This window comes from Ipomoea triloba, chromosome 9 (assembly GCF_003576645.1).
Source record: "Ipomoea triloba cultivar NCNSP0323 chromosome 9, ASM357664v1".
Classification (NCBI taxonomy): Eukaryota; Viridiplantae; Streptophyta; class Magnoliopsida; order Solanales; family Convolvulaceae; genus Ipomoea; species Ipomoea triloba.
In genome coordinates, this window is record NC_044924.1 from 31,685,230 (window position 1) to 31,699,499 (window position 14,270).

The 14,270-nt window shown below is 35.2% G+C and overlaps 3 protein-coding genes across 5 annotated transcripts in view; 2 read left to right on the forward strand and 1 right to left on the reverse strand.

The window, feature by feature from the left end:
• LOC116031004 (putative pre-16S rRNA nuclease) overlaps positions 1-14,270 on the forward strand; it is a 518,904-nt gene that overhangs the window by 417,608 nt on the left and 87,026 nt on the right. The window lies entirely within an intron of this gene.
• Positions 284-5,605, forward strand: LOC116030989 (protein DEK-like). Of its 2 annotated transcripts, none has more exons than XM_031273408.1 (11): positions 284-722; positions 1,388-1,421; positions 2,523-2,602; positions 2,694-2,753; positions 2,979-3,089; positions 3,167-3,247; positions 3,351-3,419; positions 3,895-4,246; positions 4,424-4,518; positions 4,607-4,637; positions 4,980-5,605. In XM_031273408.1, the coding sequence occupies exons 1-11, from the start codon at positions 363-365 to the stop codon at positions 5,099-5,101; spliced, it is 1,395 nt and encodes a 464-aa protein (XP_031129268.1). In that variant the 5' UTR covers positions 284-362; the 3' UTR covers positions 5,102-5,605. The 2 variants fall into 2 exon arrangements, with proteins under 2 accessions (XP_031129268.1, XP_031129269.1); XM_031273409.1 differs by having other exon boundaries at positions 3,898-4,246.
• LOC116030999 (vignain-like) lies at positions 8,808-10,706 on the reverse strand. Its single transcript, XM_031273422.1, has 4 exons — positions 9,954-10,706; positions 9,603-9,838; positions 9,392-9,532; positions 8,808-9,291 (listed from the first exon to the last, which is right to left on the reverse strand). Exons 1-4 carry the CDS (start codon positions 10,408-10,410, stop codon positions 9,025-9,027), a joined length of 1,101 nt encoding a protein of 366 aa, XP_031129282.1. The 5' UTR covers positions 10,411-10,706; the 3' UTR covers positions 8,808-9,024.

The window sequence follows — 14,270 nt, forward strand, 5'->3', positions numbered from 1 at the left end:
TTTTTTTTTTTTTTTTTTTTTTTTTTTTTAATTTACTCTTAAATGCCTTTTTGTGTTTAATTAATTCATCTGCAAATAAATTATCTAATTGGATATTTTATGACATAATAAAGATATTCTCCGAATTGAATAAGCAAAAAGGAGAAGCAACATAAAACAAAGAATTCAGGAATTGCGAAAAAAAAGAGGTCGGTAAATTTACCGCTTAATTATTTTGTAGAAAAGGAAAAAAAAAGTTCTCCCGCCTTCTCTATCTTCATTCTTATTTTCCCTCCAACTAGCATTTAAATGATCATCCCCTTTCCAATTGCTTCTGATCAGATAAAAATTTATTACCAAAATCTCTACTTGTTCAGATTTCAATGGCGTCAGTGGAAGGAACCCTAATAGTGAAGCACCTGGCTGAAGAAGCAAAGCAGCGGCAGGAGGAGGAGAAGGAGAAGCCAGGAGAGTCGAAATCTGAAGAAGAAGTAGAAGAAGACGAAGAAGATGGGGAAAAGGAAAAGGAGGAGAATCTAGAAGAAGAATCTGATGGGAGTGTTGCGTCAAAATCTGAAGATGATGAAAAGGGGGCAGAAAAGAAAGGTGCCGACAAAATCCAATCATCCCCAGTAACACCCGGTGCGAGTTTGAGGCCTACTAGGGAGAGGAAGACAGTCGATCGTTTCTATGCAACTCCTACATCAAGACCTTCTGACACCAAATCGCTTTCCATTCAGAAGGTATTGTTCTTAATCATTCGCTTTTGTATTTCAGTCTAGGGCAAAATGTATATGCTTTATTATTTTGGTCCTGACAACGGGTACTAATTCATATGATTTCACTTGAAATCTCCCTTAAAACATTGAGTAATTAAATGAGCTAATACCCAAATTTAATGGCTGATTAAGCGTTTTTTTGTGCTTAATTAATTGAGTTATGAATTTTGATGGTTTTATCTAATTGAGTCTTGAGTTGTTAGAATTAGAAAAACCCCTATAGTCTATAACTAAATTGGTTAAAACAACTATAATTGAGGAATAAATTGGTTCAAAACACTAAGTCAATTAAATTGTTTATTAATAGAAAGAAAATTACCAGACTATCTTAACAACCTACTGAAGTAGGTAAAATTATCTAAGTTTAGGACCTAATTAAGTACAAAAAGATGTTTAGGACTAAATCAAGAAAAATAATTGTAGTCATAGTACTAAATTGAGTATTAACTCGTAATTAAATGAGTAAAGATCCTTGTTCTCTGCTTTGGTGAAGTCCCTATTCGAATCCAAGCCTACTTGTTTTTCAGTTTACACCCTATTTTTACTTGCTTCCTAGCATCGCGTTACAGTCCCATTGCCATGAATATTATTTTAACTTGTCATTTCCTTTTATCTTTTAATGAATGTAGGGCCAAGGAGTGCAGCTTAAGGACATCCCAAATGGTATGGCTTCTTTCTTTTCTTTGCCTTAGTAGTATTGCTATCACTTTATCTTTTGTTTCTTATTAGGTATGATTTAAAAAAAAAAATTAAATTCAAGTACATAATAACATAGAGTTTACATCCTTCTTTAAAGCTAGAAAATAACACCCTACTGATGAGTTCTTTACTCTGCATCTGGAACTTTGAAGAAACAAAGTTATTGTTTGCTTAATTTTGATGTATGACATTTGGGTTGCAATGGTGGGAAATTGTTGTAGTGGTAGTTTCTTCTCTACAGTGTGAAACATTTGACTGCAGGGTTTAAAGTGGAAAATTGAAATTTAGCAATATCAAAGATATATCTCTGTTCATTGCCCATTCCATTTCAACCGGCCCTTTGTCCAAATACATGATTTAAAAAGCTTATTCAGTGTATTTACCCTGATAACTTTTCCAATCCATGAGTCTTTTAATGTTGAAGGGTGTCCTAGCAAATTTGTCATTAAATGCCTTCTGAAATTTGATGGTGGCCATTCTGTTATGCGACATTCCTTAAAGGAAATATCCCCAATAAATATGGGATAGAGAGAGTGTGTCTTGTACTAGCTGCTTTCACACTATATTCTAAAACTAATGGTTGCGTGTAGTATCGAATTTTAATGGATTCGTGTTTGACTGTTTTGTGAGGATCACATTCAATTCACTTCTCATGAGAAGTAAAGGACCTAAACTCAGACTTCACATGCTAAAATTTTCATATTAGTCTTCACAAGAGTGCTTGTATTGCACTTGGTGCCTGGTTTAATACACTGAGGTCCAACTGTAGAATGGCTGCTGAATCAGTTTGAATGAATTCCATTCAATAACTTATTGCTAGTGAAGTGTTAATAAATCAGCTGCAAGGAGATATTGCTTATTACCCATTTTATGGCATTTCCTGAACTGGATCATTGAGTAATGAAAATCTTGTGATAAGCCTGCAGAATGAATCTTTAGTGACTTGGTTCCCAAAGTTTTTTGAAGTTTATCCTATGATCTTATTTTGCTGTAATTTAAAAAGCTTATAACTATATAAAATTTTCCACTTTCAACCATTTTGATAACATTTGGTTACGATCTCAGTGGCTTATAAGTTGTCCAAGAGGAAACCCGATGAGAACCTACAGATACTCCATAGCATTCTTTATGGGAAGAAAACAAAGGTTATCCTTGTTCTGGTGCACTTATTTCTAGCTTTAAGACTTTGTGGGACTGATTACCCTTACATCCCAATCTTTCCTCTTTCTTTTGCAGGCTTATAATTTGAAGAAAAATATAGGTCAATTTTCTGGATATTTGTGGGATGAAAATGAGGTAAATGATTTTCATTCTGAAACTTGTTGCTTGTTGTACTATTTTATTGACATGATTGCTATCTAATTCTTATTCTTGAATCTTGATTTACTTGACCTAGCCTTCTTATTCTCACATGAATTTTACATCCATAATATATGAGGGGAACACTTGATCATGGCTTTCTGTGATGACATCTGAACAACCTAGAACCATCTGATATACAAACTCATTTTTTTTATTCAGCATGAAAAGCAGAGAGGAAAGATCCAAGATAAGTTTGGCAAGTGTGTGAAAGAAAAGTTGCTGGATTTTTGTGATGTCCTCAATCTTCCAGTCAAATCAGTTACAAAGAAGGCATGTATTATGATATATTTTTATTGATCATGTTACTCAATACAGTCCATGATTTTCTTTCCATGTTTAACTTGTAGGAAGAGCTTTGTTTGAGGTTGTTAGAGTTTTTGGAATCTCCCCATGCTACCACAGATCTGTTGCTTGCTGAAAAGAAAAAGGTGACTTATTTAATCCTCATTTGAGATCACTTGTGTCTACTTTGCTTTTTTTCAAATTTAATTTTTAAGATCATGTAATATGTTCATATTTTTGTGACCCCAGAAAAGCAAAAAGCAGAAGAGCAAGACAACAAAACTCAAAAGCTCAGTAGATAGAACTGCACCATCTAAGGTTGGTCTATGTCAATTGTTATAATTTAAGATTGGGCTGGGCTATAATGGGCAAAGTGGACCGGCAGGCTCTGATACTATGTTATTATAATCTAAGATTGGGTCAAGTTCACTCAACTGAGCTATAATGCACATGGACCACACCACACTAAAAAACTGAATCCAATCAATTAGCTAGCTTAATCCATGGCTTTATAAACCTGTATGTTCTTTCTTATTGTGGGACTCTTAACACCTATCATTTTATAGGGGATTGATAAATAGATGAGCTGTGTGAATTTAAAGCTCACAACCTTGAACTGTGCTAAATTATTTGCAAGATTTGGAAATATCATTACAGTGATGAGACTGCTCTTTGTTCTGATTATAGTTAGTTTTCACTTGCATTGCCCGCAATTTAATGATTTATAGTGCCAAAAATTGACACTAAACGATCTTTTTTTTTTTTTTTTCAACTTCAATGTCTTTAAACTTAGAAGCGCAAGGTGTCATCAGAATGGAATGAAGAAGCTGATAATACCGGGGATGAATCTCAGGAGGATGATCAAAATGATGAAGATGCAGATGATCAAAGTGTTTTGGAGGGGACTGATTCTGAGGACAGGGAGCAAGAGGAGGCAGAGAAATCCGAGGAAGAACAAAATGAAAAAATCTCTTCAAAGAAAGATTCTGAAACTAAAATTGGGGATAAGGTTGCTGGGAAGGATACCCCTGTAACATCTTCCAAAAGTTCCAAGGTAGTGAGTGCTAAGAGGCAAAAAGTTGGAAAGGACAAAAGTATATCTGTAAAGGATAAGGCTTCTAGCACGAAGTTGTCAAAAGAGGATGGTATGGAACTACTTGGCTATATCCCTTTTCTCCATTTATATGCCTTAAGAGTATTTTAGCCATCTTAATTTTCTAGCTCTGGCTGCCTCAATATTCATGAACTAGAAAGTTTTATAATTGTTTTTATTTCAAATTGATCTTGAATAAGCATATCATTCACTGGCTTACCTTGGATAGGGAAACCAAGAAATGTTAAGGCTGACTTAGAGCCTAGCAAAGAAGCGATATTCACTGCTGCTGTAAACATTCTGAAGAATGTAGATTTTAATACTGTAAGTTGGTACCTTTTCTGTGTTTTTTTTTAGCCAAATGCAAAATGTATCAATTTGTAACACAGATCATTGCACTTGGAAAATGCAGGCAACTCTATCAGATATCTTCCGGCAGCTAGGTATGGTTCTTATAGCCAAGGCGCAACTTTATTTTCTTGTACTGTCATATTTTCGAGAGGCAAGTTGTTGAATTTGACCTTTTAAGGTTTTTGCCTGACAGTCCCCATAGCCAATAACTAGCCTCTTGCCCAACAATCTCCCTAATCACTTGGTGTTGGACTTGCCCAACAATCCCAGTAGCCACCTGGATTTGGCTATTAATTGGTTTCCGTCCAATAATCCCTCTAGTCACTTGGTTGGACTTGACCATTAATTGGCATCTGTCCAACAATTATTATTACTTGAAATTTTTTTTTTTGTGAAGTGACTAATTTGTGAAAACTTATAATATCCTCCTACAGGATCCCATTTTGGAGTAGATTTAATGCACAAAAAAGCAGAGGTGAAGGCTATAGTTACAGATGCAATAAACAATATGAGTGATGATGAAGATGAGGCTGGAGATATCGAAAGTGAAGATTAAGTTAATCCATCAGTGGAAACATTCTGAGCTGTAATATGTTGGCAAGAACTTAAATTGCCCCATTTTGCCGCCATCGACTCAAGAAATTTGATACGTGTACACCTATAAGTAGTGTTAAAATTTATATATGTATCCTTTAAGGGCCTGCTTATCCGTTATCATTAATAGTGTGAATATAATTCCTTAGGTCTCAAGGCGGGTTGAAGCCTGCGGACCAATTCTAAATTGTTTTGTAGTAAGACAAGTTAGGGCTTAAAAATTTTGAGGGTGGAGAGAATTCAGATCAAACGGTGGGAAATCAAAGAAGAGGGGCAAAGACGCGAGAGGAATTTTGTAATTTTGTTGACCATGTATGTTTTGGTGGTGCATAAGTGTTGGTGTAGGGTGTACTTATAGTTTTGTGGTGCATTATGTGATGCTCTGTGGCGTACCACCAAGTGGATGACAATCAATCAAAATGAAAAAAATGTAATGGTATTTTTGTAAAATTTTGTGCATCATGTATATTTTAGTGGTGCACTAAGTGCTAGCTTGTGATGCACTTGTGAGTGTTTTGCGCTAGTAACGTTATACCAACGGGTCTATTGAACTTGTCGACAAATTTGACTTGTTGAGTGGTGCAATATTAAGTGCACTATAGATCAAATTCACCATAGAGCACTTTTAAATACACTACACGCTAGAAGGTAATGCGCTACCGAAATATATATGATGCAAAAACAATTGCCACCACATATTTTCTCTTTTTCATTAATTTTTATTCGTTTGATCTCAGCTCATTCTACAGTTTTAATATATCTACATGATTGTTTGGGAGAGCAGTGCCACACCAGAGTATAGACACACACACACGCGCGCGCACACACACACACACACACACACACACACACACACACACACACACACACACACACACATATGTGTGTGTGTGTGTGTGTGTGTGTGTTGTAGGTAAAAATCTCATATTCTCAAAGTGATGAGATATATTTATAAGTTGTATCTTTTTGTTTTTCTATTCTAGCATGTCCTATACTAAAATATTAAATTTACAAAATAAATTTAAGATTCCACTTAAAAACACAAAAAATATTTTTTTTAAAAAAATATTGTTAACAAATGATTAATTTTTGAACAGATAGTACAATGTAATAAGATCAGTTGTATTAAAAAAAATCAAAATAAATTTCTAGCATAAATATATTATAATATTATTTTTAAAAAAATATTATTTTTAATGATTACAACACTTATTTATATTAAAATAAAAATTTATAATACTACAAAGAATAATAATAATTATAATAAAAAAGATAAATTTTAACTTCAAACTTATTATAATAAAAAATATAAAATAATAAATATAATATTTTTGAATTTTTTTTGAAAACTATAATATTTTTTAATTTTTTTTTGAAATCTACCGTCATGTAGTTGGGATTGAAAGAAGAAATGAAAGGAATTAACCGACAGAGCTTCCGAAGGAAACGAATCGCATTCTTCATATTTTCGGTATTATCTTTTTCCTTTTTTTCCAGTTTTGATATCTGAAACTCGTACTTACTTTTTTATATTTTCTCCCATACAGAGTAGTAATACAAATTTTTTCAATCGCATCATGAAATCTGGTAATATGCAATATTGGAATGCAATTTTTACATGTTCTTGAGCATCAAGGTTATTGTAACGGCCTGGGAAGTTTGCTAAGAACAGAAAGAAGAAGTCGAGAGAGTAGAGAGAGAAAGGGAGGGAGAGATTTGAAGAGGGAATTGAATTTGCATTTCAAAAACATAGCATTTCCTTGTTCTGCAATTACATTTATTCAAAATCAAATAACTGCCAATATACACAAAAACGGTGTCGTCTGATAGCTAACCGTTCGGTTAGTTGCAGGCTTCAAACGACGTCGCACGATCCCAACCGCTTAACTGCCGACTTCACACGCTGCGTTTTAACCCCATATGCGCAGGCTTCCGCTTCATTCCCTGCCTTCTGTTTGTTCATCTGGACTCTCAGGGATCGTTACAGTTATCTCGGTGTGTTAACTTTTATGCAAATGATGAAAACGAAGACCTTGTACCTGTTATGACTTTTCTTGTTCCTTACTTTAGTGCCCAATTGAACAAACTGTTAAAAAAACTGCAATGAATGAATCACAGAAAATGTAATTGCAATTGCAATTACAATTGTGTTGGCGGGAGGCCGGTAAAGGCCCAGTCTAGCACCCGGTGGCTGGAGGATTGTTGGACGGAGGCCAATATAGGGCCAAGTCCAGCACCAACATCTCGAAAATGTGTAGCATCTCGAAAATGTGTTGCAGCATAAGGAAATAAAGTTATGCTTTTGCTACAGACTTGTTCGAGTCACACAAGATGTGTAGATCACGAGTTCAAGTCACAACAATAACATTTAAGACTAGTTGGTGCTAGGAGGGGGAAATTGTTGGGCGGAGGTCGGTAAAGAGCTAAGTCCAACACCTAGCGTCTTGAGAATGTGTGGTGGTGTAAGGAAATAAAGTTGCGCCTTCACTACTAGCTCTTTTGGCGTAAGTGGTAAGCGCTTGATACTAACCAATTGCTCCGTGTAAGTGTCTTGGGGGTTGAGGAGACGGTGATAGCAAATTGTAATCAGAAGAGTCATTTTCATTTTTGGTCCTACTGTTATTAAGGCATTGCCAATTTTAGTCAACTTCATTAATTTTTGCCACATTGCGTTCAGTCTTATTTAGTCATTGCCACTTTTAGTCCACCGTTAAAACTTTCATTAAATGACCATCAAAACAGAGGTATTTTTGGTATTTTCATGATTTGGTTATCTCCTTGACCTTTTGCAGTGGTTTTCTTTACATATTTTCATCCCATGAAGAGGTCCGGCGAATGCCATGTGAGCCACATTACAAAGCAATGACTTTTACCGGACCTCTTCATTGGATGAAAATGTGTAAGGAAAACCACTGCAAATGGTAAGGAGATGATCAAAGCATGAAAATACCAAAATATCCTTGTTTTAGACGGTTATTTGACGAAAATTTTAACGGTGGACTAAAAGTGGCAATGACTAAATAAGACTGGCCGCAATGTGGTAAAAATTAATAAAGTGGACTAAAATTGGCAATGTCCCAATAACAATAGGACCAAAAATGGAAATGACTCTAATCGGAAAGAGGCTTTACTCCATTCTAGTGCAACTGTATAAATCCTTGTGGTAGAGTCCATTTTCAGATCGTTTGCCACTGAAAGGTAAGCATAACTTAGTAAAAGATTATTGGGATTCTGAGATGAACTAACTGGGGTGAAGGATGGTTCTATGTGCCTATCTTAATGTAAAATTGCTCAATTAGGTGTAGAGAGAACCATGGATTTTGATTATTTTTTTTTTTATAAATTAAAGTACAGTTTGACAGGATGTTAGGATCCCTCTTTTTCCTTTAAACTTTTTGACTGCCATTTAAGGTGGTCATAAGATATTGAATCAGGAAGAATGGTCCGGCTGGACAGTAGGAACATTTTTTCTGACTGGTAGATGTGATTTATTGTTTCCTGGTAATTCCATGAAATATATATAGAATCATAGAATTTTTTGAAGGAAAGAATTCAAATTCAGCTTATTCTTGAAGCTTTGGAGTTACTTTATGCTTTAAAAAGTTGTCATAAAACAGAACATATGCAATAATAAATTGAAATAATAGAAAATGGGAGAAATGTAGATGAAAAAAATCAGAAATATGAAGTTTTATTACCATTTATTTATATCAATAGATGCAACAGATACATAATAAATTCATGTAAATCGATGAAGTAGTTGTAAGCAATATAATGCTTAATTAATTCATTTATATGAAACTAACAATAAGAGTGTGCAGGAGTGAAGTGAAGTTCGTAATCTTTGATATATAAATGCATATCCAAATTGAATATAGTATTGGATCAGAGCTCATCCTTAGGTTGATGAGATGATGAGTGTTGGGGGTTGGTGGAGGAGTTCTTGAGTGGGTAAGATGCTTGCATTGCTATTCCACATAGTCCCTCTTTGTCCTCCACTCCACGTTTCATCCTAATGTATCCTTTTTCTCCCCATTCACTTCCCCAAGAGTTCTTCACAATCCAGTATTTGGTCCCGTCAAGAGTTGTTCCGTACCCCACTATTGCAACACCGTGATCCAGCTCTTTCCCGCATGCTCCATTGAAAACACCCTGCACCCAATAATATATATAATATCACTCAGCTAAGCTAATTAAGCTAGCTCCATCATATCCCTATCCCTATAATTAATTAAATCATAGCATATATTACCTCTGAATAGAACTGTAAATCAAATCCTGAAGCTTCTATGGCTACAGAGACAGGTTGATTGGCTACGGCTTTAAGCAGTGCATCCTCATCGTTAGCAGGCACATCCTCATGTCCGTCGATGGATACTACCGGTGAGTTCATCTGCGCGCGCGTATATCACAGTTAATTATATATATATATTAAGGATCGGAGTAATTAATTAATTAATTACCTTTTGAGCATCGCACCGCCCATCTACAGCCCTGTAAGGGTATATCTGCTCAGTGGAGATGCCTCCTTTGTTCTTGATGAAATCGAATGCTAAATCCATGAGTCCTCCATTGCAACCTTGGTTTTCCTGAGTGTCGCAGTCAATAAGCTCTTGCTCCGATAAAGAGACTAGTTGGTTTGTTTTGATTTGGTTTATACCTTCAACTGCTACAACAGTGGAAAATGCCCAACAACTTCCTGTATGTAGGTACCGTATATATGAATGATTAAATCAGGCACTGCACGCACGATATATATATATATATATATATATATATATATATATATATATATAAAATTAAATATTACCCACCGCATCGGCCTTGGTCTTTGACATTGGTGACAGCGCCTTTGGCCCTCCAATCAACAGAGGGTGGGATGTCAGTGACATTGGCGTACTTGAAAGATGGGGAAGCGCGAGAATTAGCGCCTTGTAGCATCCGATGGTGCTTGATTTTGGAAGTGGCGTATAAGCTTTTGAATTCATGGGTAGTCATGTCTGCAAACTTGTTCAGCTTCAGCTTGTAAGGCTTGTCCTCCTTCTTGTTGAAGTTGTGGACATACTGAACATTGGCCTTGAACACGTTGAACCTCTTTTGCTTCTCCTCTAGACTCGTCGACACCGTGTGATGGCTCCTCCACCTCTCGTATAACTCCCACAACCTTTCCTCGCTCTCCAACTCCCTCTCCTTGAAATCGAACCCTTCCCCGCACCCTACAATCAAAGCTACACATACCACAACAACCAGGAACCACCACTTGTTCATCATTATATTCTTTCGTAAACGCTGAGTAATTAATATATATATAATATCTATCAATCAAATTAAATTTGATATGTTGAAGAAGATCAGATGTACTGGATGAGGGACTGTGGCGCTGCCTTTTATAGATAGTGCTTGCTATATATCTAATCTAGGTGCGTGTATTCATGGAGGACGGATCGGAGATAAGGTTGGCAGCTGGTTTTACTTATGGGCAACAACTAACAAATTTGCAGGAGCATATATGAAGATCAGTAATATAATACTCCGTAGAGATGGAGCCTGAAACTTTGTAGATCAGTAGGAAATTAAGGAAAGTTATGGGGTGAAAGGTAAGGAAATTCGCAAACTTTCCTGTACAAGCAACAACTTTTTAGTTTGCTTTCGCAGTTGAATTGAAGTAATTATAAAGGCTGCAGGATTGGCTTCCTTAACCCATGATGGAGCCAGCAGTTATGTACGTTCAATCATTTAACTGATTACTTTTCGTAAATAGGCAAGCCAAACACGTTTCCTATTTGGTCTGGCTCGATGAAAGACGACGAGTCCTCATTATTTATTTATTTATTTTGGTTGTAAGGCCTTAAGGTACATGCTGAGCTGAGCCACAATATGCATGCTCTTCGTAACTGCTTTATCTTATAAGCCTTATAATATGATATAATATGAGTAATGCTCTTTTTGAAAAGAAAAAGGTATTATATATTTGCAAATTTAGATCCAAATACAAGGAATCGGAAATAAAAGACAAGAGATCAAGATGATACCCATTCTCTAAGAACATGTTAAGATCGACTCCTAAGCTAACAAATGGGCAGTATGATTCTTTGTTTGCTTAACAAAAGACATTATCGTAATGCTATCTAATGAGTAAAATTGTTCCCCTTTATTTCTCATATGGATGTAATACTATATAATGAGTTACTTTATTACTTAATTAAAAGTATGTGGGGTGCCAAGGACGTTGTGGTCCAGTGGCATCAAACCCTTCCCTTTATACGGGAGGTGGTGGATTCGAGCCTCAGTTCAATAGGTTGAGCAAGTAGTTATGAACAAATATTGCATTGTAATAGAGTTAGTAGTATTCAAAAAAAAAAATAAATTAAAAGTATGTGGGGTCAATAAATTTATGACACACAATGATTAAAAGTCACAGAAAAAATAGGGGAAAATAGCATTTTTAATAATATAATATTTACTTGTTAAGTGTTATATCACCTATCCATTGGAGTTTCTATATATTTTATATAAAATATATGGAACAAACTTGCTTTATTGTTTTACTTTATTGTATTTGGAAAACAATAAGAGTATGTATACTCCGTATGATTTACTGGAGAAGTAGTTTTATTAGTGCAAGACAATAAATATAAGTTTTTTTTTTGAAAATTAAATATAATAGCTAGAAATCTAAAACTAAAAACTTATCAATTTTTTAAAAATGTCTACCAGCTTTAAACTTCAGTTAAAGTTATTCATTCTTTGCTGTATAAAAGTAGTTCACGACAGATAGGCTTTAGTAAAATAAAAGTCATCCGCTTTGCAGTTATTTCTGGATTGAAAACTGCAGAAAAGATGCATGGAGTGAGAATTAGAGACATTAATAAGTTATTGCTCAAAAGAGAGGTAAATGTTGCTTGTAGGGCTATCGTAGCGTAAGATACAGGGGACTACAAATTCATATGATCTAATATTATTTATGAGGGTATAATTTATGATAAATTAAAGTTGTTCCCGTTAATGTCAATTGCCAATATATTGATGCATGATTTTCTGGAAATTTAAACTTTTATAACAACTATATCTATACTTTTAAATTTTAATAATTTAATACTAAAATTTTGTATCTTATTACAATTATATTCTTTTTTTTTATTAGCACTATAGACTCTGTTATAATGTAGTATATGCTCATGCATACTTTCTTAACCTATTCAATTATATATATATTTAATTTCAAAGTTTGACAATTTAATACTCAATTTGTATATTTTGTGACAATTATATTTAAGGGAAAATGACACTTTTCCCCCGGAATTATGTGGTTATAGAGCTTTTTCATATTTGAGGCGGCTAATGTGGATACATAGATAATTCAGTAGAAAAAAGTGCTATATATAAGCATATAATTCAGGGGAAAAAGTGTCATTTTTCCTATACTTAATTATAAATTTTAATATAAGAAAAAAAATAATCTAACTTGACTTTAATAATTTGTTAATACCCAATTTAGTCATGTTATAAACGACTTTTTTGGTTTAATTAGGTCATCAAAATTTATGATTGTACCTAATTGAGTCCCCGCCTGTTAGAATTAAGGACTAAACTGAAAAAAATCACTATAGTCACGGACTAAATTGGATAAAATAACTATAGTCGCAAGCTGAATTGGGTAAATTAACTATAGTCGAAAACTAAATTGGGTAAAAATTACTATAGTCCATGACTAAATTGGGTATTATTAGATGTGAAATTATCAAGTTATCTCAACAGAAGAGTAGGAGACTCAATTGAGTAAAACTGTCAAAGTTGAGAACCTAATTAACCACAAAAAATCGTTTAAGACTAAATAAAAAAAATTACTATAATCGATGACTAAATTGATTATTAACTCATTTGTTTTTAATTGACATACAAATTATTCAAGAACTTACACATTAATAATTTTCATACTTATCTATCAAAATGCCTACTTCATTTACCAGCCTAAAACTTGCCAATTAAACTAAGAAAAAAGGATAAAAACCTGCGGATATAAAATTATATTCAAATCTTATATCTATGAATTGAATATAATTGTCACAGTTTAAAAAAAAAAATATAATTGTCACATGATAAAAAATATTTATTAAATTGCCAATCGGCGGAACCTACTAGTGCCGAGTCGACACTCGGTGTGCCCGCCTCAGTGCGTTGTGGCCGATACATCCCGTTATTTACGTATGAGAAGACGGACACCCTTATACGAAGCTGACGAGACTAGTGGGGGCACGTCGCTCCCTTGGAACCTAGCGAATTGGCTCGACTGACCGACACCTCAACTACCATAACCCCCTATAATAGATAAAAAAAATTAAAACCCCAGTGACAGGAGCAAATACGGTTTGTCCCGAAAATCACACGAGGTTTCGAGCCAATCCAACTATCTTTTTTCCAATTTTTTTGCATGGTCCATTAGTTTTAAGTATTTTAGCAAGGTTTGATCAATTAGAATTACATTTGGATGCATCTTTAATTGAAAACGAGATGTCCAAATTTTTTACCCTGCTGGCCGCACTATGATGGCTGCCTTAGCCAAGTCGCTTGGGACAATTAGGCTTATTACTGCAACATATGTCATTTTAGTTGGGCCATTCAATAAGAAATATTTGAGGCTGTATAATAAATAAATATGACATTTTGGCAAGAAAACGATGTTAAATGACGTTGACAAAGGTATAACACATCGTCGTTGTCAAAAGTACTTGGCCGGTTGGTCGGTAAACCTCTGTTGGGTGATATTGCACACTGTCGCTCCCCAACATATACACTGTCGTCACCTATTTAGGCCATGGCATAGCACACCGTCGTCATAAGTACTTGGATGGTTGGCCAGTAAACCTCCATCGTTGCGACATTTCTCGACCATGGCCTGCACCTCATTGCGGCATTTCTCGGCCAAGTCCGCACCTCGTTCCGACATTTCTCGGTCAAGTCTGCACCTCGTTGCGACAATGCTCCGCCAAGTCCGCAACTCGTTCCGACATTTCTTGGCCATGGCCGCACCAAGTCTGCACAACGTTGGGGCATTTCTCGGCCATGTCCGCACTAGGGGTGTAAACGAGCCGAGCCGAACTCGAACCTAGGGTGGCTTGAGCTCGAGCTCG